At 36.6% G+C, this 27,259-nt stretch overlaps 1 protein-coding gene across 6 annotated transcripts in view; it reads right to left on the bottom strand.

Annotated features, from left to right (window-relative positions):
- The window catches only part of GPR155 (G protein-coupled receptor 155), a 28,396-nt gene extending 1,137 nt beyond the window's left edge, over positions 1-27,259 (bottom strand). Inside the window, exons 1-16 of one of the 6 annotated variants that reach the window (XM_017735705.1) lie at positions 27,193-27,259; positions 22,433-22,938; positions 18,618-19,017; positions 17,125-17,290; positions 15,721-15,876; positions 14,608-14,691; positions 13,197-13,317; positions 12,133-12,217; positions 11,961-12,051; positions 10,673-10,955; positions 9,939-10,040; positions 8,157-8,290; positions 6,576-6,671; positions 5,683-5,747; positions 4,854-4,991; positions 2,542-2,788 (exon numbers count right to left, since the gene is read on the bottom strand). In XM_017735705.1, coding sequence (XP_017591194.1) covers positions 2,566-2,788; positions 4,854-4,991; positions 5,683-5,747; positions 6,576-6,671; positions 8,157-8,290; positions 9,939-10,040; positions 10,673-10,955; positions 11,961-12,051; positions 12,133-12,217; positions 13,197-13,317; positions 14,608-14,691; positions 15,721-15,876; positions 17,125-17,290; positions 18,618-19,017; positions 22,433-22,892 — 2,604 coding nt within the window. In that variant the 5' untranslated portion in view covers positions 22,893-22,938; positions 27,193-27,259 and the 3' untranslated portion in view covers positions 2,542-2,565. Of the gene's footprint in view, positions 1-803; positions 2,842-4,853; positions 4,992-5,682; positions 5,748-6,575; positions 6,672-8,156; positions 8,291-9,938; positions 10,041-10,672; positions 10,956-11,960; positions 12,052-12,132; positions 12,218-13,196; positions 13,318-14,607; positions 14,692-15,720; positions 15,877-17,124; positions 17,291-18,617; positions 19,018-22,432; positions 22,939-23,661; positions 23,833-27,192 lie in introns of those variants that run through there. The other 5 variants (XM_017735704.1, XM_008634745.2, XM_017735706.1 and 2 more) reach the window with 5 other exon arrangements.

Raw genomic sequence — 27,259 nt, 5'->3', positions numbered from 1 at the left:
TAACTACCAGAAATTCACACAACAGGGTATCAGCTATTGACAGAACATGAGCTTGTCAACTATTCAAAACTTGCTAGTGCTCCTTGGTGGAAGCAAATATTTACCAGATAAAAGGGATACTTAACTTTCTAAAGCAATTCAAAGTCTATTCTTGGCTTCCAGAAGTACCCCGTGATTTAGAAACAAAGTATTACATCCATGTATTTAATTTCTAGTTTCTTTAGTCTATTTAGTAACCATCACAGATTCATCATAATGGGTATGATATCAACATCACAATGTTGTAGCAGTAAATCTAACAGAATTTGGTGTTGGTGGATAATTAAAGGTGTTCTTGGTATTAGATTTGTAACAGCCTTTTCTAAGCAGAAATTTTGAGCAATTTCTTACTTAAAACAGATATGTTGTGTTCAAATCTAGGGGACAGCAGAGCCATTATAAAAAGGGAAGCGGGACTTTTATGATGAAAATGAGAAAGACAAGAGTGCAAGAACAATGACTATAAATCAAACTGTAAGACTACCCTAAGATCAAATTATTGAATGTTTGAAGAATTAAAAAAAAAAAACCAATTGTATTTGGTAAGTAGATGATAATGTGAAACTGCTTCTAGTAGGGATGTATCTTTGGGTGGACACCATTAACAAGTGCTCTGCTTACTTATAAAGCATCAAGGGCAGATTTAAGAAATACTAGGACTGAAACCCAAGAGCCATGTTCACAAATCTCTCAGAAAAATACATTTGTCATAAACCTTGACACGCACACATAACCCTCTCACACACCACATCACAGCTCAGAACTCTGAAATCAAGGAACAGATTTATTGACAAGTTGCAGTATTTAGAAGCCAGACATACTCGCAGTTTCTGCTCTTAAGTCGCACATATCTAATTATTTCAAAATATTTGATGCAGCTGTCTTCAACATTCATAATGGAAACACACTATTGTTTTCCTTTGTGGCCACAGACTGACACAAACATCACTTATTTTGTTGATGGAAAACATTAAAATATACCAGGTTGTACAGCAGCAGGATGTTATGTTTCTGTGCACACTGCAATCAGACTGACAGTAAAAGGAATTATTTTTTCAATGTAAGTCTTGCAGGGAATTATAGCAACCATAAAACAACTGCTTCTTGAACAGTAGCTTATGCTGCTAAAATAAATTTAATTCTTAATACAAGGTAGATGCAAAAGTAGCTGTAATAAAAATCTGGGTACTAAAAAAAAGGAAAAATAGAAGGGGAAGACTTTTTTAAAAATGGATGAGAAGAATTATTCATATGCTTGAGCAAATAATTTTTAATACCTGGATTCCTTTCCCTCACAACATCAAATTTTTATATAGACATATAAATGCTGTTCTTGCAGTTTTAAAAGGGCAGAATAATGGCTATCAGATACAATACTTTGTCTTTAACCTTTTTAAAATATTGTAGAAGACACACAGGTCCTCAGATTCTGCCTTCAGTGCACAGGAATCTGAATGACACTAAAGTAACTTGCAGGAGGATACCTGAGGTTTATTAGAAACCTGTGTTAGGCAATCTAAATTAGGCAAAAACTAAAACCTAGGATCTTTAGCTACTCTAAACCCTAATCTGGATGTTCATTTAGGTTTCTTTATATAATAGATTTAAAAGTCATTAATTTAATTTTTAAAGTTTTATGATTTAAGAATTTTGTCTTGACTTGCACATGTGTCCAAGGCTTCCATAAAATCTTTACTTGAGGCTGGCACTTCTGAATTAAACTGTAAAGGCTAATTTCAGAACGTAAAAATCTGCTCTTGATAAAGCTGTTACTACCTCCATAAGGCAAACTTACAGAACAAATTGTGTATTCCATGATATAATTTCCTATTTTGGGAAATTGCTGGATATTTTTATGGTTTTAAGATTTGGTAGGTTTGTACAAAACTGTTACTTATTCCACTCAATATTTGCTCAGCTTTAATCCCCTGTCACAACAATTCTATCTTTATAAGTGGAGTATTTTATCTTTAAGGGAGAAAAAAACCCACCTGATCTGAGATGTAAGCAGCTAAAAAAAGTTCCTGGTGTTAGACAAGAGCAGAGTAGTAAAAACTGAGGTATGATAGAAGAAATCCTACTTCTGTGAAGTCAGGGGGAAGCCTGACTGTCAACAGGCATCAATACTTCATCACACTAAAATATGGAGAACATCCAGCACCATGAAAGATACCTTTCATGGGGTTTTTTTTCTTAATTGTGGTATCAGTCATTAAAGCTGCAGTTATAATGCCTCTAAAATACAACAGTGACACATATCATTTTACTATTTGTTTTGCTCAAAATGGAAAAAAATGCTCTAAATCCAGAGCATCTGGTTTTGTTTAGTTGCATTCTGGTTGGAATGCTGACTAAATATAACTTGCTACTATCTTCTTCAGAATAGACACAAGTAGAACCACATCTCTTAATTTTACAAGGGAAACTAACACAGTTCTCTGAGAAAGAAATACTTCCAATTTCAGTAGTGAAGGCAGAGGAGGTGGTCCCACTCACCCCTACCTGTCCTTTGCCTGCATGCTCAGGTCAATGGCTCTCAACTGCAACTGATTTCTTCGGAATAAAGCGGTAATACAAGTATTCATCCCGAAATTCAAATTCATTCGTTATGTGCTGGACGATGCCTCCTTTCAGCAGCCTGTCCCCATACACCACAGCTTCTCCTCGGTCAGAGGCAAGGCCAACTTGCATGAGCCAGTTCACCAGGTCACAGCCAAAGAAGATGCCAGTGGAGATCTTTGCACCACACCTGTATGTCAAAGGAATGATTCACCCACATGTTCTGTAAATCTGGTACCATCACTGCACGATGGGGAAAGGCAAGGAAAAACAGCAGGAAACAAGGAAAGACATCGTGATAGTTAAGAGCATGTTAGAAGAGAATTTGCAAATTTGGTATATTAGGGACATGCCAATGTTCACTACCTTTTCCTACAGACATTTCAGTGAGAAGCAATATGTACATACAAAGTTGTTCTAGGCTTGTGCAAAAAAAATTCAATGGACATCCGTAGCATTTTTCCTAAAACCTCACACAATGTAACTCTTATTTCTTGGATACTTACTTCCCATGTACTTCTTACCATGACCCTTTCTGCAACAAAATATCTGATCTGAGACCAACCTGTCCCCAGAAACAGGGATTCCGTTTGAATTTTAATTCTTCTTATAATTTCTGAATACTTTTAAACAGACACTAACTGCTTACACATATTGTAAACAAACCCCATTTATAACTTGCATATCCTGTTAAATATTTACCACATGGGCAGTACTAAGAATAAACAAAACCTTTACAACAAGATTATCTTTTTTAAGCATTTATGAGGCAATGATGCCATCATCTACCTAGTTTCAATAGACATACCATGCAAAAATTTACCTGCAGCAATGAATGTTTCTGGTTATCTAAAACCTACTCTGTGGAACCCAAGCACAGGGTTTCTAAAGGTGACTAAGAGCTAAAAGACAGCATAAGCCAAATTTTTTCCCTATTTTTTTTTGAAGTTAAAAACAGCAGTAACACAGAGCAAGTGTTAAAATCTATTAGCAGATGCAAAAATGAAAATAAATTAAAATCCATGGTTACAAGGTCTCAGTTACAGCACATTCAAATCAAAGAGGATAGGATCAAGTTAGATGAATATTTAAAATGAGAATATAAATGCATTGTTTTAATTCACAGGGAGAAATAAGACATGAACCAAGTTCTGCACAAACGTAATATTACAACAATAAAGCAACAAATGTCATATTTTCATGTATTCTCGGGTGTTTATGTGATTCATAAAAACCATGAAATCCAACTAAATTAAGAACCCTAAGCCCAAGAAACCACAACAGCAGCAGAGGCATGGGAAACACAGCTGTAAAACCTGTTCTATTTCACAACAGACATTTTCTGATACATCTGTCTTACGGAACATTACTGGCTTCTGAAAAGACTGAACAAAATCATGATGCTGCCTAGAACAGTTTTGCAATGTGGGTTTGGACTACCTGGCCATTAAAAGACCACCCCACCCTGCCAAACTAGTCCTACTTAAAACCTTACATGTCAAGAATAGTGTAACTGCCCTGTCAGAACAATTCTTCATGTCTCCATTTCATATATTTAAATAAAGGCAGAATATTTCTTGTGTTCCTGCTGCTTCTGTCTGCATTTCTCTTCTCATCCACCTACACATATCTGAAAGCACAATCCTTGATTTAGGTATCATAATTTGCCCCTGAAATCTTTACTGACCTCATAAATTGAGGCTTAGGCCTCATTAGAGGTATGAGCAAAAGAAATTATATAAAGTCAAAAGCTGTTGAAGCCCTAGACCCACTATAATCTCACACACTGAGTGGCCTCTGAGTACACACTAAAATCAGTTGCAGCAGTTTTACCTCCTATAAGAGCTACATATTAGTAAACATTTACTTACAAATACAGACAGCATCTTACTTTACAAACAAAACAAAGGGAGGGTCTCAATGCATTATTACAGGTATTATCATACACATTTTTTTAGAAAGATTTTATCCTCCAAACTACAGTTAAATGCAAAACCTGGGGAAATCCCTTAATGATACAAAACTTTTTATAATTTATTTAAAACCTAGGTGGGATATTACGATATTGCACCTCAACATTTCAGTGTAAGGCTAGAAACATTTCTCTGTTAAGCGTTACATTTTTAATCTGTATCTTAAGGTTTGAATAAGTATGCCACAACAGGAATCACCCACAAAATTAACTGCATTTCATTATTTTCAAAAGGTGAGCTATGTGCTTTGTAACAGCTTGTATGTGCAGGGAAGAACCTTACCTTCTGCCTCTGACAATACTTTTGACACAGTGATCTCTATGATAACGAACAAACTGTTGACAGGTCATCCTGATTTCCTCAGGTACAGAGGCATCTGTATGCCCTGCTGCTTCTCTTCCACCCCAGAAAAACTCAAGTCTAGAAAAAACAAAAAAAGAAAAAAAAAAGAAAAATTAAAGACAGCAAATCAAGTAGGGGCATTTTTTTTGGAAAATGCAAATAATAGAATGGAACTCCCAGGAAGCTTATCACAACCTCTTTTTGTGCCCAATACTTCACGTATAATCTTCCTAATGTATCTCTATGGCTTTTGAACACAGAGGTGTTATTCTAGGCTTGGGCAGAAAGAAAGTCAGAGAGTAGCTGGGAGCCAGCTCTAGCTGCTGGATTCACATGGCAGCCAGTTAGCTCGAAGGTAAAGGCAGTTTGCACAACTCACTCCTCCACTGTGGAAGTGCCTGTCCACACAAAGCACTTGCATGAGGTTATGAACACAAGGCTTTAAAACAGTGATGATACATTCTGATTCAGCATCCATATCTAAGTTTAATATATCAGCTGAAATTATTTCTGAAGATCCATCATTTGGCAAAAATTTCACCTCTCGGGAGCCTGCAGGATTTTTGTCTTTGAAAGTGTCATGAGGACAGTAGAAAGACCTCACACACAGTGAACTGCAATTACCTCTCCACAAGTGGGAGAGAAAAGAAATTTGAAAGATTAACCAAATAGGAAATGGAATGCTATAGCACTGAAAACTCAACACCCTTCAAAAATGATTATCAGTAATAATTAAGCTCATAGGTGTAAGTGTAAAGATTCTCTTTACCTTCGCTTGAATGGTAGAATGATTAAATGCTTATCTAAGCCAAAAATACCAAAGCAAATGAAGCCCTGGAGAAAAAAAATATAGAAAAAGCAACATTAAGAAAAACTTTGGTTTCTATAGAACACAAGTTAAAAACTCAGTGTCAAATACATTTCACATATACATGGAAAGTACCCCTCTTCTTTAAGTATCATTCAAAATGCATTTTGTTTCTGTTTTGATTTTTCATTTGGACCTTAAAAAGACATATCAATACCTAACAATCCATCATCTTTACTGAAATAGTTCAGTAAAACTAATGCTGTGACATGCCACTTGACACTTTGGGATAACTGACAACCTTACACAGCCAGGTATGAAATCCTTGTTAATGTCAAGGAAAGAACACACTTAGTGTAATTTGAGTGCTAGAATGCTCTCTACTTAATTCATTTTTCTGTGTAGCTTTTATGTAAAACTACTATCATTAGTTGATAATGCAGTGCATCTTGTAGGCACATGTGCCCATGGAGCTGTAAACTGTTCCTGTAGTATGTGTATTAACACTGCCTGGCTTTCACCTTTGTGGGTAACAAAGCTGCTGTGTGTCAGGTGCACTGAAATAGGCCACGTGCAGCCAGAACCAGCATCCATCTTCAGCTCTTCCCTGTGGTGCTGTCACTGAAACCAGAGATAGGCATTTAAACCTTAGACAGAAAGCTGTCTTGCAACTGGTGTAACTCCCCAGTGAAGCCTTGGTACAAATAAGGCTAAACTCCTACTCAGTTTCCACGAACATTTGGCACTCAGTTGTCATCTGCACCTTTGAAAGTGTTCATGGTCATAGAAGATGTGCATTATCTACTGCAATACCCACCAACAAAGTCATTTTCAGAACAAACATCGGTAAGTACCTGACCAAAATTAAACACAGCACAGAAGAACTGCAGTTCCACATACAGCCTTCCAGGCTCTTGGTTGAACAGCCACCACAAACAGCTGGAGAGATTCTGTAAAGAAAATAGAAAAACAACAAAACCCACAAACATAACCTGACTGTTAAAAATCAAAAGCTTTCTTCTCTTCACATGCTAATAATTCTTGCACAATTTTCATGGTCTCCATTTAAGGAATGATTCAGATAAAGACAAGTAAGAGGGAATAAACACCTTAAAACAATTTTAGTTAGGCTTAATAGCTTGGTGGGAGGGGGATGCTTGGTTGTTTTAAGCATAATAATACAAAACAGCAGTGTAAGAGGTCCTGCCTCTTTACATGTTTATGTAAGGAACTTGCCTTAAGCATACTTAGCTTTCCAACACAACACAGACAATATTAGCCCAGACAGATTTGCAGTGTTTGTCTTCAGGCTGCTTAGCTGAGACCAGTGCTTTCTACATACTCCCTGCAGAGTTAGGATTATGTTAAGCTGAAGCACATACCACTTCAGCTATTTGAGATGCCTGACAGAAGGAGGAAACCTCCAAAGTTAACCCATTTGGGTGTAAAGACTAAGTCTTTAAAGTAACTGATCTTGTTTCATAGAGTCTATGTAATCATTCAGATACAGTTAAAATATAGGCTACTCCTTAAATATAAAAGAAGTAAGAAAATATACTAGCATGGAATATTTGATACAGAAAATTTGAGAGAGGGAAACATTTCATCTTGTAATTTAAGAGAACCTGAAAAGCAACAGCAGTAGCTATTAACCCAATTGATGTGCTGCACTGACCTACTTTGTAGTATTACGTATTTGTGCCACAGTATTTTCCATTTCAAATAAAAATACTTCCCCCAACTGTCATCCACAAGAAACTCAACTTTGAGCATTACACATTCAGAGAGAGTGGTTTCTCACCTTTGTCACAGTTAAAAATTAAAATTATATCCCCAATGCATTACATTCTGGTATTTCACACTTGTACACAGGAGCAACCACCAACACGCCTTGGAGTCAGTAATGACAAGTGCCAACACTAACTGAGCTATGTTGCTCCAAACACCACTAGAACCAACAAAATTGCATTTTCCCATTTAAAATAATCTTAGATTATTCTTAACACCTCAGAGAAATCCAAGTTCCAACATAAGCCTCATCAGATGGAACAATTTTTGTAGTCTCCTTCCGAAGTAGAATTCAGTTCATATTTTTAATTGATAATTGTCTAGGGAAAAAGACCAACTGTTGAGAAAACTGGGAAGAGGGGCAGTAGTGATGAATGATATAATGATATAACTTCACTTTTTCCCCGCCTTTAGGGTTCTCTGGTATGTTTTGCTCACAATCATCAATCTTAACTTGCTTTTATGATGTGGCACAGAAAAATTAATTTTATGACATCCCTCTTCCAGCGAGGAACCAAAATATAGCCTCTATTTTATTTAGTTAATTGTTCTTTAGGCAATTGGAAGATTCTTACTGGATTGTCTACATTGCTTTCCTAAAAATCATTCTACCTCAATGAGTTAACATGGGGAGAAAAAATATTTACAGCAAATAGGCCAACAATAAGAAGTAAGCACAGCAGCACATGTCTGGCCAGCTGTTTGTCTCCAGTCTGTAGAAGCTGTTCTTCCTGAGCCAATACACATGTTTGAGCACTGCAGTGACTCACACACTGATCCACTGAAAAACAAATCAGAAATTCTTCATTAGGCTTCTATCTTGAGAACTCCATGATCAAATTTGCTAATGCAGCTTGCTGAGCCAAATTACCTTCTAAGTATCTCTACTGGAGTGACATGCACAAAATTTAATATTGGCTTTGACAATAATCTGTTCAGAAATCTATTCTCAAATGAGACAGTTTACATGTGCTCCTAAAACAAACAGAGATTTTCCTTCAAAGATTTAATTCAAACTGAACGCATTGTTAACATTTAGAAAACACTACTAGAAATAATGAAAAAAATTCTCTGGGCAATTCTTAAATTTTATATTTATCTCTGAAAAAAATCAAATATACTGTCAGCTCCAATGTTTTTGCTCCACATCTTAGTGTTGTTGAGCTCTACATCAGACAATCATATTTCTTTCAGGTCTATGACTATTTTTAACACAGTATATCAGAACACCATCATAATAGATGCTTGTCTTCCAGCTATAAAGGTCTAAGAAATTCTGACTATCTTCCTCTAGATGGCAGTGAAAAACTTCCTGGCAAGGCCATACCAAGAATTTGCACTAGATAACTCGCAGCAGTTCAATGAGATAGTAGAGGAATTAGTAATTATTGCAGCCAAAGTTACACAAGGGTATGCACTACAATTTGCTTTTACTGATTTATAGTTTTGAAGTGTTCACTCAGGAGGTCAAAATAATTTCCACTCAACCATAAGGTATTTTCTACCTTATCTTTTAAGATAAGAAAATTAAATCTGCCTTCCTCTATTCTTGAAGACATTCTTATGGTGCTTGTCTGAATTACTTAATAGATAAAACAGTTGGCAATAGGCAGAAAGCAAGTATTTTGTGAGAGGAGACACAACTGAAGTATGCTTCAGTGTAAATATTTAGATTTATTGAAAATTATGTTGCATGCAAAAAAAGCATGAGGATATGAACTTCTTGTTAAGAATGCATGAAAACAATAAAAAAATAGGAAAAAGAGGAAGGCAGTACTGGCAGCTAGCTTTGATTACTGACAGTGATACAGAGCGAGAATGAACTGGGCAGGCAGTTTTCCGACAGGTGCTGAACAGTCAGTTTGATCTATTTTTTCCTATTTAAGTGACTCCTAAGGCCCTCTTAGTCGATTTTCTCCATCTCTCTTCTCTAGACATAAATAGTACACAGCAGCACGGACATTTAATCTAATTTGCAGTAAGCACTTGCTCCTCTAGATCTCATTTAGTGTTCAAAACCTGTGCCTGATTAAAACAAAGGCTTTTTTAAAAGATATGAGAATGTAAAAACGTAGTTTATGTTAAAAGCTTGATGCAAAGCAGGGTTATACATTTAACTTCCTAGCATCCAAACAAGACAACGACAGAGAAGTAAAGTCCGAATGCTCAGAAGACATCAAAGTAGCTTTGTGGTAAAAAAGTGACATCCAAAACAACTGTCCATCTTGAGCACTGAAAGGTTACAAACAATTATCAGCAGAAGAGAACAAACACCTATAATATTGCCTAATAATTGAACTTGATACAAAATGTCAGTTATCCAGGTAGAGCTGCGAGAACAATAGCTCCAACTGTTTCTTTGTGAGAACAACACACAGATGTTAAAGAAGAACCTGTAGTATTAAAACAAAGAGATATTACTGCTTTACCTGTCTCAATTGGAGGAACCTTGCTTTCAACAGCATTTGACTCTGCTTTGCTGTCTTTACCACAGGATAATTCACCGTTTGTTGTTTGACAAGAACAGCAACCTATGAAGTATATACAGTAATAGAATAGTTAGCTTTCTTCACTACTATAATTTATTTTCCAAGTGTAACAATACATTCTATGCAGCTTTAACTATTATGCCCAAAAATAACCCAAAAGGAGAAGACAGACCTAATTTTTCCAATTTGCTGAGAGGGTAAACGGGTTACAATACTTATACATAGGAGTGTTTAATGTAACACTACCACCATGGATGCAACATAAGTACTTTTATTATAGGAAAAAAGATGGGAAGTGATCAAAAAGGCTACATACAAAAAAAGAAGGATTAGAAACACATTGAGTGCTTTTAATTCATTCTCAGAGAGATGGTTTAGTGGGTAAACAATCTAAGATGCCTAGTGGGCTGCATTTATCACATCCTTATCAAGATGCCTCTACTTACATAAAATCATCCACAGGCTTTTCTTCTTGTCCACTCCCACAACTCTTACAAAGGTAACAATCAAACTTTTCTTAGAAACATAAACCTAAATACTTGGGCAGTTATATCTAGATTTTCTTCTCTCTTAGTCTAACACCTGAAGCTGTCAACTGTCCTTCCCAGGTCAGAATTACATTTGGAATATTAGTTTACAGCACCCTAAGCCAATTATTCTTTATAAAAATCTACCTTCTCTACCTCTTTCTGCAGATATCTGTGCAGAAGATCCTGGAGAAGACTGCGCAGAAGATTCTGGAGAAGACTGCACAGAAGATTCCGGAGAAGACTGAGTCATAGTGGCTGAAATGGGATTCTGCTCACTCCGTTCCACTTCAGCCTCCTCCACTGAGCTACGTGGTGAGTACGGGTTCAACACCCCATAGCTTGACCCTTGCCTACTTCTGTTCATGCACATAAGTGAGATACCTGACATCAATATACTGATGAACAGTATCACTGCTGTGGTAATTATCTGTTAAGAAAGCAAAGAAAATGCACTTAAATACAGGAAAATAGTTGCATATGTCTGTCTTTCTAACTTCTGTACTTTTCTAAATACACTTACAAATGCATCTGAACAAGACTATGTTTTCTATATTTACTGCTCTTGCACCTCGTGGCACTGAAAGAGACTAATTTTCCTTGCCTGAGCAACTCAGCTTTTTTGTTTGTTTGTTTGTGTGGACCCCTATTTCCCATGCAATCCAAAAACATCCCCTCATTGTCATTCCCTTTCCTCTCAGGATCACTAGTGTTCTGGGTTAAGTTCTGCTCAGGTACCTTTAAATTCCAAAGGGGAATGTGCTCTAATTTACATGCTTTAGCCAATGGGGCGTGCCCTGTTGATTACTTCTAATCATCTGCCACTGCTACCCAGATTCCACTCTGAGGCCATTTAGTACTTGGTGAAAGTGCCACTGAACAATCCCGAGTGACTCATGCATTCTCTGTCCATAAGAAAGAGAGGGAGAAAACGTGACAGATACCTGTGCTAGTACACATTATATCCTCTGATAAGAGGAACTATTTACTGGTAAAAATAGTAGTTCAGGGTCTTTCAACCCATGACTGTGCAGAGAAGTCTACCATAGTGCAAGCAGTTACTGCTACACAGGTGATAGATATCCTATCTATTACAGGCCAAAAGCCAATAATTAGCTATTGGATAATAACAATTTTAGATAACTATCATGCTAAAATACAAATTAATCATCAGGAAAAGGGCTCTGCAATTCATCACCACTCCTAAGTTTTTTCTTCGAGAAGCCTACTCCCTCTTTGTCATAGCTGCCTAAACATGAAGGTCCTTCTCCAAACAAATGCTCCTAATGGTTCATTACAGAAATACGTTTTTGCATCAATCTATGAGCATTCTACAATGATACTTTTATTACAGTAGCCTGTACTTTGACTGAAAGCCACTTGCACACGTAGCATGGCAGAAGTCTGAAGTGATGAGGACAGAATATGCTCATACCTGATGTTTTCCATAGAAAAAGGCAGAGTCAATGCTAGTGTTGTTACGTTCACCAACAATTAGTAAGATTCCTACCAGAACTGTTGGCACTCTGAAAGAACAAAATAGGAAGTATGTAACATATTTAGCATGCTCACACTAATTCAGCAGGGAAGCATTTGAATTAACTTACCCCCATCCAGCTATGATGATAAACCCAATGGGAATCTTTACTGTTTCTCTCTTCTTCAACAGAAACAAAGAGAAAGATAGAAAACCTAAAAAAGCCAAACAAAACCAAAAGAAATACCTTGTTTATTATTAAAAAGGGAACTGGTAAGTACAGAGCCTAGAAACTCTATGATGTGACCTGCTCAATAGCTTAAGATATTCTTCTCAGACCTTTAAATAGTCCAAAATCATTTGTCTAGTTGTATTCTGAGAAAGTAAATTAGAAACACCCATTGCCTAAAAAATCACGTTAATAGTGAAACATTGAAAAATTCCAGGAAGTTTTATATTAAATATTCACTTCTAAATGCTAAGAAAGGTTCACAAGAGTAAAAAGATGTCATAAAAATATTTAAGATACAAGTAACTGATTTCTTTAGGTATTAACAGCAGTTTTCTATCCCAACACTCTTTAGTAAGCAACAAATAGTGTTGTATTCAGTTATAACATTTCTTTAAAAACTGCCTAGTCCTTTGTAAAGTCAATGATAAATTTAACAAAAAAGTTTGGCATATTTTTATGTATATAACTCTTTCTGGGAGTATCTTCTGGAACTGCCTATCCTACTCACACCTCAGCAACTCAGCAATATTCTCACACTGAAGGAAAGCTAGTATTTATGTTAGGCCCTACCAATCAGGAGCTATGTATTTCAGTAAACAAATACAACTCGCTCCAGAAGAACAGCACAGAAATTAAACTCATAGATTCTGGACAAAAATATCTTGAATGCCCAAAGTCTCTTTTTTTTTCTTTAAATCATATATATAAGGTTCTCCCAGCTTCTTGATGCATCTTTCAATTCTTTCTATTTCAAATCCTGCATTAATCATACACACACATTGGTTTTGTTAGGCACTAAACCCTGTGCTGCCAGCACTGCAGCTTGGCACAACCGACAGGTATCCCCACTTGCAGAACTACAAACGAGTAAAAGGAACAAGTACTTCGAAGAATATAATAACATTATTTCAGTACATTAATCTTTTATTACAGTACCCGGGCTCTGCCTAGAAAAATCATACCTGTCCATAGGTAGGTGCTATAAAGTGAGCTGTAGAGGAATATAAATACGAGGATCTGTATGGTGATGTCTTTCTCTTTAACAGTGAAATTCCATGCCACCATTCCAATGCAAGCAATAAACTGGAAAGAAAAGTAAGATGCCATCATTTAAATTGGGAAACTAGGATGACAAGAAAAACTGAACACGGTGCTATATACCTGCAGTAAGTTTCAAAACTCCACCCCCAGATACATTGGAGGGTGATTTTATGCATTGGATACTTCATTCAGCAGTAAAGCACTGCCACAGTAAATTCAGTATTACAGTTGTGTCACTTGACTACTGTACCTTATTTTCTGGAGGGGTTTTTTGACAGGGAGTATATAGCTCATATACACTAGGAATAAGGCAAATCAGGTAACCCCCCAACTTTATATACCTTATAGTAAGTAAATGGTGATGGTTTTGGTAAGTACAAACCATTTATCTGAAATGATTTGCACATGAAACTGAGGTCAACAGGTATTATTTCAGCCAAGAATTATACCAGTTGTCACCCAGTGATACTGCATATGTGATAATTTTAGCACCAGAGGAATCTGAAAAGATAGGCTGAAGTATCATGGAAACAGTAACACAATAGTTCATTTTTTTTTGAAGATGAAAGCTAGCTTCGTTGTTACAGAACAGAAGCACCTCATATATGACATTTTTCAAATGTGACTCCAGGATCAGAGCTCAGAGAGTTTACTATATATAGAGAGAGATATTGAAAAAAAAACTACAGAACGCTTCAGAAAGCACTACCACACAGATGCGTTACAAGCACAGGCTGTTCCAGTTGTGCAGCTGACTTCAAGGGAATAAGGAGCATGTACTCTGTAGTTCTCTCTCAGATTAAATAACAATTAAAATTAATCCAGAGATATTCGGCCTTGGCCTTCCCTAGCTACCAGCCATGCATTCCCACACACCCTCCTTGCACCAGCACTTGCACCTGCTGATCCCTCACCAAGAGCTTCAGGGGCATAAACCAGTACAGGGATTATTTTTCTATTTAGCTCCTTGAATTGAGTCACTACAGAGTCAAACACAGGCTGCTGCTCCTGGTATTGCTCCTTCATATGGGTATAAATTGAAACAGAACCACACTCAAAAGTATTGGGCAATAATTAAGAAAACATTCCAGAAGCCACTCTCCATTCTGATTGTTTATAGTTCTGTTTAGGCATCACGGTGCCCACATTAACTATCATTTTCTTCAAGGGTGTATTTTGAGGCACAGAAATTATTTAGATAAGTCACACATTAGATTCACCTGACCTCCACAGTTGGCTATAAAGACCTCACTGTAGAAACCAAACTTCCAAAAATGTTAAAAAATACTTAAACCCTAAAACTCACACAACAGCATTCTCCTTACTACTGACCTGAGCAACAAGTAGATTTGCTGTAATCATATGAGGAAGCTGTTTGTATTTCTTACTCAGAAGAACAATAGTAAGAGACCAGGTCTGTAACACACAAGAAGAAAAATTAATTTAAGACTGAAACAAACCCCAAAAGAACAAGATAAATATTCAGGCAGACAACAGTGAAATTAAATATACAACAGATCTTAGCAACATGACTACTGTAGGCAGCTCCATACTGCTGCAGTATGCTGCCAGCCCCTTTGCCTCAGCAGCTGTAGTCAGAAAAAGCAATGCATCTTGGTCTTCTCATGATGGTGAAGTATTACCAGGAAAGACCAAGAACTCGCCTGGAGTATGCAGAAGCTTGTTTGTTCCTCAGGACACAAATGACCACAGAGTAGCTTGGCAATTTAGAATTTAAAATCCACAACCACCTCCCCTGAATCTCCCAAAATGATCTGACAGCAAGAGATAGCATTCACTTCTGGCTTCCCTTCAGGCACAGTTTCAAGACAAGAGGACTTCAGTGAGACAACTTCAGAAAATTCCAACTCCTTCCAACATGGATGTTTTTATTTTAAAAAAGCAAATAAAATAATCATACTATCTGTACTTTCTATAAAACCAAAACAAAATTCACATTGGACTTCTGGATTATCAACTGAATTTCTAGTAAAGGAATTTGATAAACATAAATTTTTCAGGTTAAACTATTTCATTAATGGTCATTAAGACTTCATTAAATAAATATGCACTGACATTTCTGGAGCTGAAGTTTGTACACAGCCTTCATTACTGTGATATCCAAGCACCTCACTTGGCTTGATGCAACTAGTCTCTGTGGTGTAAGCTAGTACTTTAATTCCCTCACACCCTGTTATTAAAAAAGGAAAACAAACCCAACAAAAAACCTCTCAAGCTCTGTACTAAATTCAGTCACTCATCTTTCTCTACAGTGCAGATTTGCAGCAGACCCACTGCTAAATCAAGATTTTTAACTCCTTCCTCATCCTTCTGCAAGAGGATATGATGAGGAAATACAAGTCTTGCTGTGACTCAATTTACTGCTTACGCACTCAGGCTGCCCTGACCAACAGTGCCTTTGTGTCTCACCTGGGCAGCACCTACCAGAGAAATGAGGCTGACGATGCTGATGTCAAAGCTGACGTTTTGGAGTGCAGATGCCAGGGGGTTGGGGTCCATGGATGGGATGGTCAGCAGCCATGCAGAAACATACATAATGGGGGCAGACACAAACGTGCTTATCACCATGCCTGAGGTAATCTGCAAAGAGTCAAACAGAAACAACAACAGTTAATCACATCTCAAGTTAATAATAATCTGCTTTCAGGAGTACAACCATGGGCAAAACTGCACCTTTGAATTAAACATACCTAGACCTTTAACAAATAATGAGTTGTTTCTGTAACGAATTATTTAGAATTTGAGCCAGAAAATATCTGGCTTATACATACAGCTAAGCTGAAAAGTTTAACAAGCTTCTGAAATAGCAGGAGTAGAGAGTTCCCTACTGCTGATTTCTACAGAGCTTTATCATGGATGCCAAATATACTAATGACTACAGTCTAGGGGTGAATTTACACTGTCACAATTTGCTTTTGGATATAAATACTCACACCATAAATAACTAAAAAAACATGTAGCTATGCAAATATTAATATGAACCAATTCATTAGAATAAACCATATATATTTACCGGTGATTTCTAGTTTGGCTCCTCACTGTCTTTGTACTTTCTAGAATTTACACAGTGATGGAAGTGTGAATTGCTACTCATACTAGAGACTCTGCTTTAAAGAGATTTCCTATGTTTGTAGGCCATAAAATTCTACATACAAGATTAACTTTTAGTATCCCTTTTTCTTAAAAAAAAAAAAAACAACCAAAAAATGAAACAACTCCCAAATAGAAAACATTAAAAACAATGAAAGTCAACAAAAATGTGTTAATGTCACTTCAAATGGAAGAAACAATTCTAAAATTTCTATTTTAAGTTGAAAAGATAATTGGTACCCTCACCTATATATATATATATAAAAAAGTAAAATGCTTTTCTATCACAAGATTTAACAAAAGGGCAGCACAACTGAATCAGTTAAAGCTTAAGATCTTTCTCAAATTTTGAGGTTTAAACTAACACTATTCTTACTGAAGTCAGTAACATAATTTCTTTTTTCCCCCCTACAAAAACAGTATCTCAAAGATTAAGTCTTCGAAAAAAACCAGAAAAAACCACAACCCCAAACCCCAAAAAATATACAACTTCTTCATAGCTAAAGTTATCCTAGCTCTTTCTACTAGAGTCACAAACAAAAAAAAAAGGATGAGGACTTACTTACAAACATATGGTATCAAGACACTTAAGACATCAGGAAAGATCCTGGGAATCCAAGTAATTCTAAGATACCTATGCTACAGAAAAGCAAATTCTTCAAGCCTACTTATTTATTTATTTAATCAACAAAGTTAAGCTCAAAGTTAGGACATATTTGGAAAAGTTTAACTACATACAATTCCTACTTCCATATTGAATTGACTTGCAAATATTGCAACACCAGGTGCTGCTGGAAAAACTCCATACAGAAATGCATAGTTTGATAAACTGGTGTGATTGACCACGCTGTCACTCTTGTCCAAGAGCTCCACCATCTCTCTACAGAGAAATGGCATCATGAGCCTGAAAAGAGAAGGAAAAAAAGTAATTGAAAAAATATTACTCAAGCTATAACAATAGACTCTTCTTTACCCAGAAAATTAATAAAAAGGAAACTTAAGGCTTGTTTGAATACTACTTATGAAAAGCAAAATACTGATGTCACTTTGAATGATTGCCTTTACTGTTATCAAAACATTTACCACCTGCTTAAAAATCTTTTGTCACAAATTACACTTAAGGACAAAAATGACAACAAACTCAGGCATATAAGCAGCTTCCCTAATTGTGCAGACACATTCTTTGTACAAACTTCAAATTTAGAATGGCAAAACATAAAAAACTCTCTCCTTTTTCAACTGTTACAGTAATAGTAGCTATAAGCAGTCAGCAGCTCTGAAATTCAGACCACATTTCTGCCAGCTGTCTGAAATATAATAAGGGCTCAAGCTTAAGTATCCCATGCCAAAAGTTTTGGCCAGCAAACCCCCTGCATCAAGGCTATTTTGTTCACCTTCAGCAATAGCCCAGATCTCACACAGACTTAATGTAAGCCTTACACAGGCTTTCAGTAAAGCAAAGTGGTAACATTAAAACCCAATTCTTTTCATGTTCTTACAAAATTTGTCATTGAGCGGGTTTAAAGACTAGGTCTTTAAGTTTGCTAGTTAGTTGTACTGATACTCAAATTTTACAATATAAACTTAAAACATTACAAATATTCTATTATGTTAATTGTAGTTCTGTAGGAAATAAAATATTTAATATTAAATTAATACATATTCCCTGAGATATATTTGAGGGAAGATAATGATAGTGTAAGTTCTAAATAGAGCTTGCCATTTATTCGTGCTTACAAGTCAAGCAGTTTTAGAGCATAAAGTGACCATTTTTAAGCTCTTCCAATATAGCAGTTTCAAAGATTTATAGATAAAGCAAGGAAAAACAACTAATTTAGAGATGCATAGTTTAAGCCAAATAAAATACAAATACTAATCAAATAAACTTAAGCTCACTACTGTCTAACTACTTATTCAATAAATTTCAATTTAAGCTACTAATTCTCCAAACACCCAGTTCATAACAGATGGCCTGCAGGCAGTCCACGAAGGCACAGTACTCCCCGATTTTCATTCTCTGCAGAGCCTGAAAACAGGTTTGTAGTCTACTACATTTCCTTTAAAAATTAACAGTTGTATTCTATCAGAGTTTGGGAAACACTCACTCAAAATACTGGAAGTGAAATGTACTATCATTCTAATGTTTTTGAGAGAAAAGCCATCTGACCAGCGTATTCAGAGCTTAAGACATCTAAAGAACAAAATTATAAAAATATATAAACTGAACTTACAGTTTAGCTGTGATGAGAAGGATCAGTGCAACAAACATACCCTTTGTCAGTTTTTTTGTTTGTCCCACCATAGTCAGTCCAAGGTAAAAAAGTGCAGAGCCAGAAAATGAACTGCCCAGTCCATCAAGGAAGTTTTCAAGGTATTCAGGAATTTTCTGGCCAAGAATAAAGTTTGAGGCAATTCCTATGAAGACCATGAATACAATTGGGTTCTGCAAAACTCGAAGGAGTGCTAGGCCCACTATTTTGATTTTGCTCTGTGACACAGTGCGATTATTCCTCCACTTCTGGATTTCACAGAAGATAAACCCCAAGGGGTTTAGCATCATAAGAGATATTGGAGCCACTAGGTAAATGTACTGGAGATACTCTGGGTAAGTGGTTTGATATAAAGCTTCAACTAGAAGACAGGAAATGAAGAGTTATGAGTGATAACATTCCAGTAGAAAAATACATTGAAATATTGAAATTAAATTTTGCTGTCTGAAAACTAAAGAAAATGATTTCATTTTCCTCCAGAAGAAACTGAAGGAATCCATTTAATTAACAATCAATATAAGATGATGCAGGAAGAGAAGTATGTCCAATCGTATTAGGCCACAGTCATCTAAAGAACACATTAAAGACCAAAGATTAACTATCCAATACTATTTAATCATGCTACAATTAGTCAACATTTACAGAAAAAAAGGAAAGAAAACAATACAACAATTCTATGTTTCCTTTGAGTCATCCCAAATGCAGGAAAAATTTTGATTTTATTTCTGACTTGCTTTTCCTGCCCAGAAACATGACAGGTGTGGAGAATTAAATGCACCTTTGCAGGATACAAGTCGCTTCCCATCTCAAGGGAGTCTCACCTCTCTGGAATTTAATCAGTTTTCAGTGGGTTCCTTCTACATTGATTCAATACAACACAACAAAGCAAAAACCAAAAAAAAAAGTTTATCACATAGTTATTGGTTCATTCTTTGAGACTACTTAGAAAAAGAGTTAATGCTATAGTTATGGTCCCTCAAGGAATTCTAAATCATGAGCCTTTGTTTTCATTACTACTACATACTTCTGAGTCAAAGTAGAATTGCTTCTGATTCCAAGTTTGTACTAACAGCACTTCAAAAATAATGAAAATACTTTGGAAACATATAAAAGATTCAATTCTAAGGTGAATAAAAAAAAAAAACCCTGATGCTTTAAAAGTAGAATGTTCTCTTCTACCTGACTTATAATGTTATTATATTCAATAATTTTCTTGTTATTAGTAATTATCAATAATATGCCATGGGTACTAATAGCATGTCAATTATAATATATGAATATATAGTTAATTGTATCATTATAATTATTGTATATACGATCTAATAGATATATACTATCCATACAATTCATAATTCTTAATAACAACATTATTAACCTTTTCTGAAAAGGTTTTCCCTCGTGACTACATTTTTCAAAATCCAAAGAGTTTTACCTTCATATTATTTAAGCCTCTGGAATGGCAGGAACTTCCAAGTGCTAAATCAGCACTCACTTTGAACAGTCTCCTCTTTAGACCAAATCAACTGACATTCTCAACTAGCTGATTTCTCACATATATAAGAAAAGGCACTAAAGGTGTTTTTACTTTTACAAGCCATTATTAGAGTACAAGAACTACTTGTACTAAAATCCTAAAAAAACTGCTGAGCAGAAGTACCAAGTTTGGGGTTAGTTACTGCATTTAACAAGACAGTTTCAAGCACTAAATACATCCTGGTAAATAAAACCACTTTAAACACGCTAGACACTTTTTATGTAAATAGGTTTTTTTCTTAAAACCTCAAACCTGAGACTGATACTGTATGTTGTTTTATACAGAATGGCCATGTCATTCGAACACAACTCAACACAAGTCACAAGTAATGTGTGAGTGAAAAATTAAAAAAATCTTTACTTTTTGGCAAAGTGAAGCTGCATACTTAAGACAATATATTAAGGTCTATAAGTACTTTAAATCATGTATGATGTGAGAATGCATTTTCCTGGGTACAAAAAGTGGAATTAGATCACTTAGTCAGTGGGTGAAAAAAAAAAAAAGAAATCACTCTTAAGGAATCATTAAGACAGTAAAAATAATCCACAACTTCTATCACCGATGAAAAGTTTTCTTTTTATTTATATCACAGTACCTGCTTGCTGATCATAACAAAAAACTGAAATAAAGATACTTTAAATTTTTAAAAAGCAATTCTCCATGTCCCAGCTGCTCAAAATTACATATAAATCACACACTAGTTGTCCATGCTAAATACAATGACTATGATTAAGGTCACAGTAACTGGCATCCACACAACACTTCTGCTACACCTGTGCTTCCACACACAGCTCTAGAGAATAAGTGAACCTGTTTGTCAGAGTTGTATCATTATCACCCAGTAATAAAAAACCCCCAAAGCTTTCTATCATAGTAATTCTGTCTACATCAGCAGCGTGCTAACAGCTGTGCCAGTCTGTGACAGTTGTTTCTTTTTCACCCAACATCACTTTTTAAATCTAGAACTGTCATAACCATGATAATAGAAAAACAGCGATGATCTTCAAAAATTGGACCTGCATTTTGATTTTCCTATGTGCAAATCTTTTCAAACAGCAAAAAATAGCACAGTAAAGTAATAACAAATAGTAATAGTAATGTATTAAAAAATTACATGGGATGAAGACTCAGAAATTATTAAGAGTTCAAAGTGCCCTTTTAAATAGTGTTGGTTTAGTACACAATTTGTCAATATTGATTTTTTTCCTTCACAAATTTGCACTGCTACAGCATTTAAATATATTTTCATTAAAAGATCAGGCTTTGTTCAAAACACTACCTCTGTCACATAAAAAACAGAAAGGCATTCTTTGTTGACCAGTCCTGCAAGCACTTCAGAGAAGCTTAGGTAATATTTTACTAACAGTAAAAAGTTTGTACAGGTGACAGCATGAACCAAACACTAGGGATGGGAGAAGGGAACGGACAAGAGGAAACAAACCTCAAGAGCCTAAAATGTTTCTGTTGCAGTAACTATTCCAGTAAAGCTCTAAATGGTGTAGATTTCAGCAAGATCATACATAGAAAAAATATAAATCATATCTTATAAATCATGAAGTCTTACAAACCTGAAGAAATATGCAGTCTGACAAGAAAATAAAAGTAGAAAGAATGTTTTAACCAGGATACAATGCAAATACATTCAGAGACCCCCAAAATATATATATTAAAAAAAGAGAAACTCTAATTGGCATCTAAAATGCATACCAACAAGCAAAGATATAATCCTCACAGCCCCATTTGTGGCATACTTTCAAGAGGAATAAATCTCAGGAGATGTGACCGAGGAAAACACAGTATTTTCATCTAAAAAAAAGTATGCATTTGTCTAAATTTTATACATATCAAGCAAATTTGAAGAGAATAAGAAAGACTGAGGATTCTCCTGAGCATGCTGCCCCGGAATAAGGAGAAAGGTAGTTAACTTGTAAAGTAATCTAAAATATGGATCTGCTTGTCACATATAATCAGGAATTGCATCTTTGAACTTTCCTTCGTAATTGTATTTTCAATTCTGTAAACAAACATCTTGCTTTTTGTTTTGCTAGAACCAACTTGCTTTCTTTTTTTGTTTTTAACCTTTCCTAGATGATAAGCAATCTCAGAGAATTTGAGAGGCACTTCTGAAATTACTTCAATTGCATGGAACTTCAGTTCAGAAGTCAATTTCAAATTATGGAAAAATAAAAGCAAACATGTCTAGAACAGCGACAATTAATTTTAAAGAAGAAAGCATACTTACCTATTGGATATCCCAGTGCAAAGTCATTGCTTTGTGTAGCAAAAATAGGGAACAAACCTGCTTTGCTAAATCGGTTCTCAGGACTGGCTACTAACAATGTTAAAACACAGACTAAAAAAAACACAGCAGCTTTGGCAACTAAAACACTGTACAGGAAGGACCAATTCACATTAGAAAAATTAAGTACCACCATGTTTTTGAACAGTAAAGCTGGGAGTGCAAAACGGGACACAAAATTTCCCAGTCCTTTGGCCTGAGTTGATGTGATGATGTTGGCTCTTCCAGCTATGTAGCCACAAAGAATTATTCCAAAGCATTCCAACAGGGCTGGGAAAAGCCTGCTTATTGACATAGAAGGAGTACCGCTGGTGGTATTGAGTCCAGCTTGTCCAGGCAAAGAAAGAGACATATTAGCTGAAGATGAGAGGTTCTTTGCAGCGAAGTCTGAATAGCTATCCATTTCCTTTGACCACCTCTTCCAAAAGAAGAGTATGAAATGATCTCATCTGTAAAGGGAATAAAAGTACATTTATTAACTTTATTCCTTTAAATACAAGCTTACTCCCTCTTAAATTATTACAGAATAGGAATAGCCCTTACAAGAACTGAGCATCAGGAAAGGAAGATAAATTTGATGAAGAATCAAAGCTTCTCCACTCTGGTACAAAAACATTTGACAAGGTCCTCTCTACCTTCCAGAAAGACTTAGAGTTTAAATCATCATATCACCCTTGAAATTTGTACCTTGCTTTGTGCAACTTTGACCTCTCCCACCATTTCAGTATCATGTGCTAATGATACACTTTCCAGTTAGCAAAGAATCCACACATGACACAGCAGCCAATGATCTAATTCATTGCACTAGAGTCTACCCATATTTCTACATACAATTCTGTAGGTCTGTAGCAGTGAAGTTTAAGCATACATTACATATTTATGTACAACAGAAATATCTGGTGACGCCTGGTCCTCACTCATTAGCAGCGATTCCCTTTGAAAGGGCTGATTACAACACCGCAAGTTCTATATGCAAGCACACGTGTAAAGTCTGCAAATCAGAGAGTGAACATCAAACACAAATATTCACTGGTCAATAGCAAGGTCCTGCCACAAACAGATATGGCTTTGGCAACACAGCTCTGAAACCTGTCCATCAGCTAACTCTACACATAAAATTCTAACATGACTAAATCCTAAAGTACTCTGTTTAGAAAGTCAAGATTACTTACCCTACTTTGCAGGGATAGAAACTAAGGCAAAGGTGAACTGATTTCCCTTAAGTCATTTAATGTACCAGTGGTAAAGTCAAGATTGCCAAGTCCCAAACAGTCCTTTGTACAGCACAATCTGTGCAAATTAACAACTGGTTTAAGAGTCTTCCCAGCCTCTTTGTATCCTATCCACAAGGAACACAGAACATAGCAGCCAGGTAAATAAGCAAGTAAATCAAGTCAGTGCAAAGGTGAGGTCTTTTAAAGTCTATTTCACACCCTGGCATCCAGCATATACATATTCACAAGCATCAACTCTTTGACTCATGACTTTTATTTATGCCTGAGGCTTTTGGTAAGCACTTCTACGATGCTGTTGTAACTCATTTGGACTGAGCTGCTGCATCATCCAAATCTGCCCAGTAGCCTTGGCTATCCCTTCTTCCAAGGAAAATGAGTCTCACTCCAAGTAGGGCTTATTTCAAAGGCTGTACTTTTCTTATATTATAGATGATACATTAGCTTAGATGTATTTGGACCAGGAGCTCAAAGCATTATTTGCTACAGAACAATGGAAAAACTTGCAATAAATGAAACAAACAACAAATCATTTTCTTCTACTATAAAAACTTAAGGATGTTGTTGGAATTTGCAAAATGTCCAAAAGAGGCTCAGAGACTAGTTTCCAACACTGAATTCTTGAAAGAAATCAGCCACATTCTACATTAGCTGCAAGGTAAAAAGCAGGTTTTTGGCATAGACCCAAGTAAAATTCTCCAAGCTTGGAGCACTGCATAGAGATAAGGCTCCCTGTAGTGCACCATGTTCAATCTTCTCACTGCTCTCTCAAGGTGTTTTTTTTCCAGCAATAAGACAGAGATGAAACTTTTTTAACCAAATGCAACATTTGATCTGTAGTGGAACTGTATTCCAGCCATATCTATCCCTAAATTCTAGCATTCCTTCTCATCTCCTGTGCCTTCCTATTTCAGGCTAATGACAAGGCTCTCTTCCTTCTGTATTAAAATCATTATTTCTCCTCACAAAACTGACACAAAATACAGAAGTGCTCCTGTCCCCATTTCATAATTCAGGACTTAAACAAATATGCAGAAGACTGACTCTCATGTTGTATCAGTCAATAGCACACACTAAATCCTGTATCTTCCTCACTAGATCAAAACTAACATGGATACACACCCACACATCCCAAACCATCTTTTGTAAGAGATAGACAGATAGATAGATAGGTAGATAGATAGATAGATTCCTGCAGCCTTCCTTGAGGCTTCCTTCAACTTCATTACAAGGGACCCTGTCAAGTCATACGGTCAAATTTTTGGTGAACCACGTGAGTTTCAAAGAGAAGAACTGCATCACAGTAAAAGCTGCTACTGGCACTCCCCAGAGGGTTTTAAGAGTGAATCATCTCTTCAGCTCAAGAGACATGCACATCCCAAACCCTTCACATTTAACACAGACTATCTATTGCAGAGCAGTGTTTTCCAGAAATGCAAGCTTTTGCATTGCTGCTTAATGCAGTGAGTACGTCTCAGTGCTTTTTGCTCTGTAGGATGTAGACATTTATATAACTGTTGTGAGATTATGTAATGACTAATCACAGATTTAATATACGGCCTTGTTATACCTCAGGCTTATCTCAAACTAGCGTCTCACAAGAGTGAAATTATTTTCAATTCACAGCTCTTAATGAAATCAAAGATAACGATCTCATGCAAACCCAAAACCTGATCTATTCTACACAGAAATGAGATTATTCTTATAGTAGATGTAGCAAACTAACAAGACAAATGACACTAAAATAGGGAAATATAATACAGTTGCAAGGGAAAGCACTAAGTTTTGACTCCATAGAACATATGAGTTGTAGTTATCCCTTCAGGGACTGAGGATTGAGATTTGAATCCTTGAGAACTCAGCCACAGCTGCATTGTTGGGAACTGCAGGCCAGTACAGACACAGCTTTTAGGACTAATGCTGCCTTATCTGCTGTCCTCTGTGCCAAGCATAGCTGCTTGCAGCCAGACTGTCGGCTCGCACGAGAGGAAGCCTTGTATGAAAACCAACAATAGAAACAGAGCAAGTAACAAATGCAGTTTAAACTTCCCATGAAACATTTCTCTTGTAGGTTGTCAATATTTATAAAGCCTTAAAATTCACCAGACCAGAAACTCAGCTCTCCAGCAGTTGTGAGTTAAGCAACATCAGGATCCTGTCCGAGTACAGAAATAGAGACATTGTCTCCCTCACCATAGGAAGGCAAAAATCCCTTTCATCTTCTTTTTCTAATGAAAGTCAAAGACAGCATGAGAGAATAGAAGAGATAACTTCAATGTGTATCTTCCCTCTGTGGTCTCTCACTCTTAAGCTTTCAACTGATAATCAGTCTCAGGATAATGTGGTGACACTGGCAAGACCGTGCACACTGTTCATAAATTATATCCCACAACATGACCTACTTCAATGCAATGCAGAAACTCTCCTACTTTAATGCAATGTGGAGACATCCCAAGGATGACACATTATTTTACTCAGGAAGATTAAAATGGAATTGGGGTAGGAAGAGTTACTACTGGTGGCAGCTATACTACCCCATTCTCAGATAAGGTAAGCGTGTACTACATGCATTTTCATGTAAAAATTAGTGAAGTAAGTCAAAGAGGAAGTAACTTTAGGGAGATACAATGATAAAAGTAAGTGGGAAGAAGTGATTATTGCAGTTCCTATTCTTGAAAGTTAACCACACTTTTTACTTTTCTCTTCATTAGGCTAAGAAATCAGAGAGAGAAAAATACTGCAACAGAAACTAACACAAGAAATGGGCCACATACATCTGGAAATATAGACAGTGCCACAAGAAATATCACACACCTTATGTATCTCTGAGTAGTTGTTTTTCAAGATTACATCTCCTTTGTCATTCTATTCCTATGATGCCATTCCAAGAAAGCCCCTGGCTGTGGAGCAGCCGGGTAAGCCACATGCTCTGGACACCCGGGGAAGCCGAGGCCTGCCCTGAGCACACGACTGGCACAGCTCACACAGCAACACTTAAAGCTCCACAAAACTCTGGCAGCACAGGAGCTCTGACAAGACCAAATGAAGCAACAGTTGCCAGCGGCACAGAATGTCAACTCAGAAAATGAATGGAAAACATACCTCCCCTTAATTTTCACTTAGTTTGATCTTTGGGCTTGTCAACAGATAGATACATAGTTCTGAAGCAAACAATCAAGCATTTTTCAGAAGGCAGATAACACTGTCTTGCCAGCACCCCTTAAAAAGCACCTCACTTGCACCACTTGCCAAATTGGGATGTAAAATCCTTTGACTTCCAGCCAGGAAGCCACAACACAACCAACGCCTGCCCCTTCCCAGCCCATCACTGCTCTCCTTCCCATGGTCACCCCAGCTGCGAGCACACAGCATTTTCAGTCAAAAATAAAAAAACCAGCGGCACTGCCCTGTGTGACAGCTGCCTCAGTAGAAAATGAAGCCAGAAGCCGGGGGAAGGAGCGGGCAGCTTACCTACTTAGCTTTCGGTAGGCGCCTCCGCACAGGGGTGCGTGGAGAGGGTTTGTACTCTGCCAAACTG

This window comes from Corvus brachyrhynchos, unplaced genomic scaffold, assembly GCF_000691975.1.
Source record: "Corvus brachyrhynchos isolate BGI_N302 unplaced genomic scaffold, ASM69197v1 scaffold255, whole genome shotgun sequence".
Taxonomy (NCBI): domain Eukaryota; kingdom Metazoa; phylum Chordata; class Aves; order Passeriformes; family Corvidae; genus Corvus; species Corvus brachyrhynchos.
Note: the sequence above shows the minus strand (reverse complement) of the source record. Positions and strands in the feature narration are given on the sequence as shown.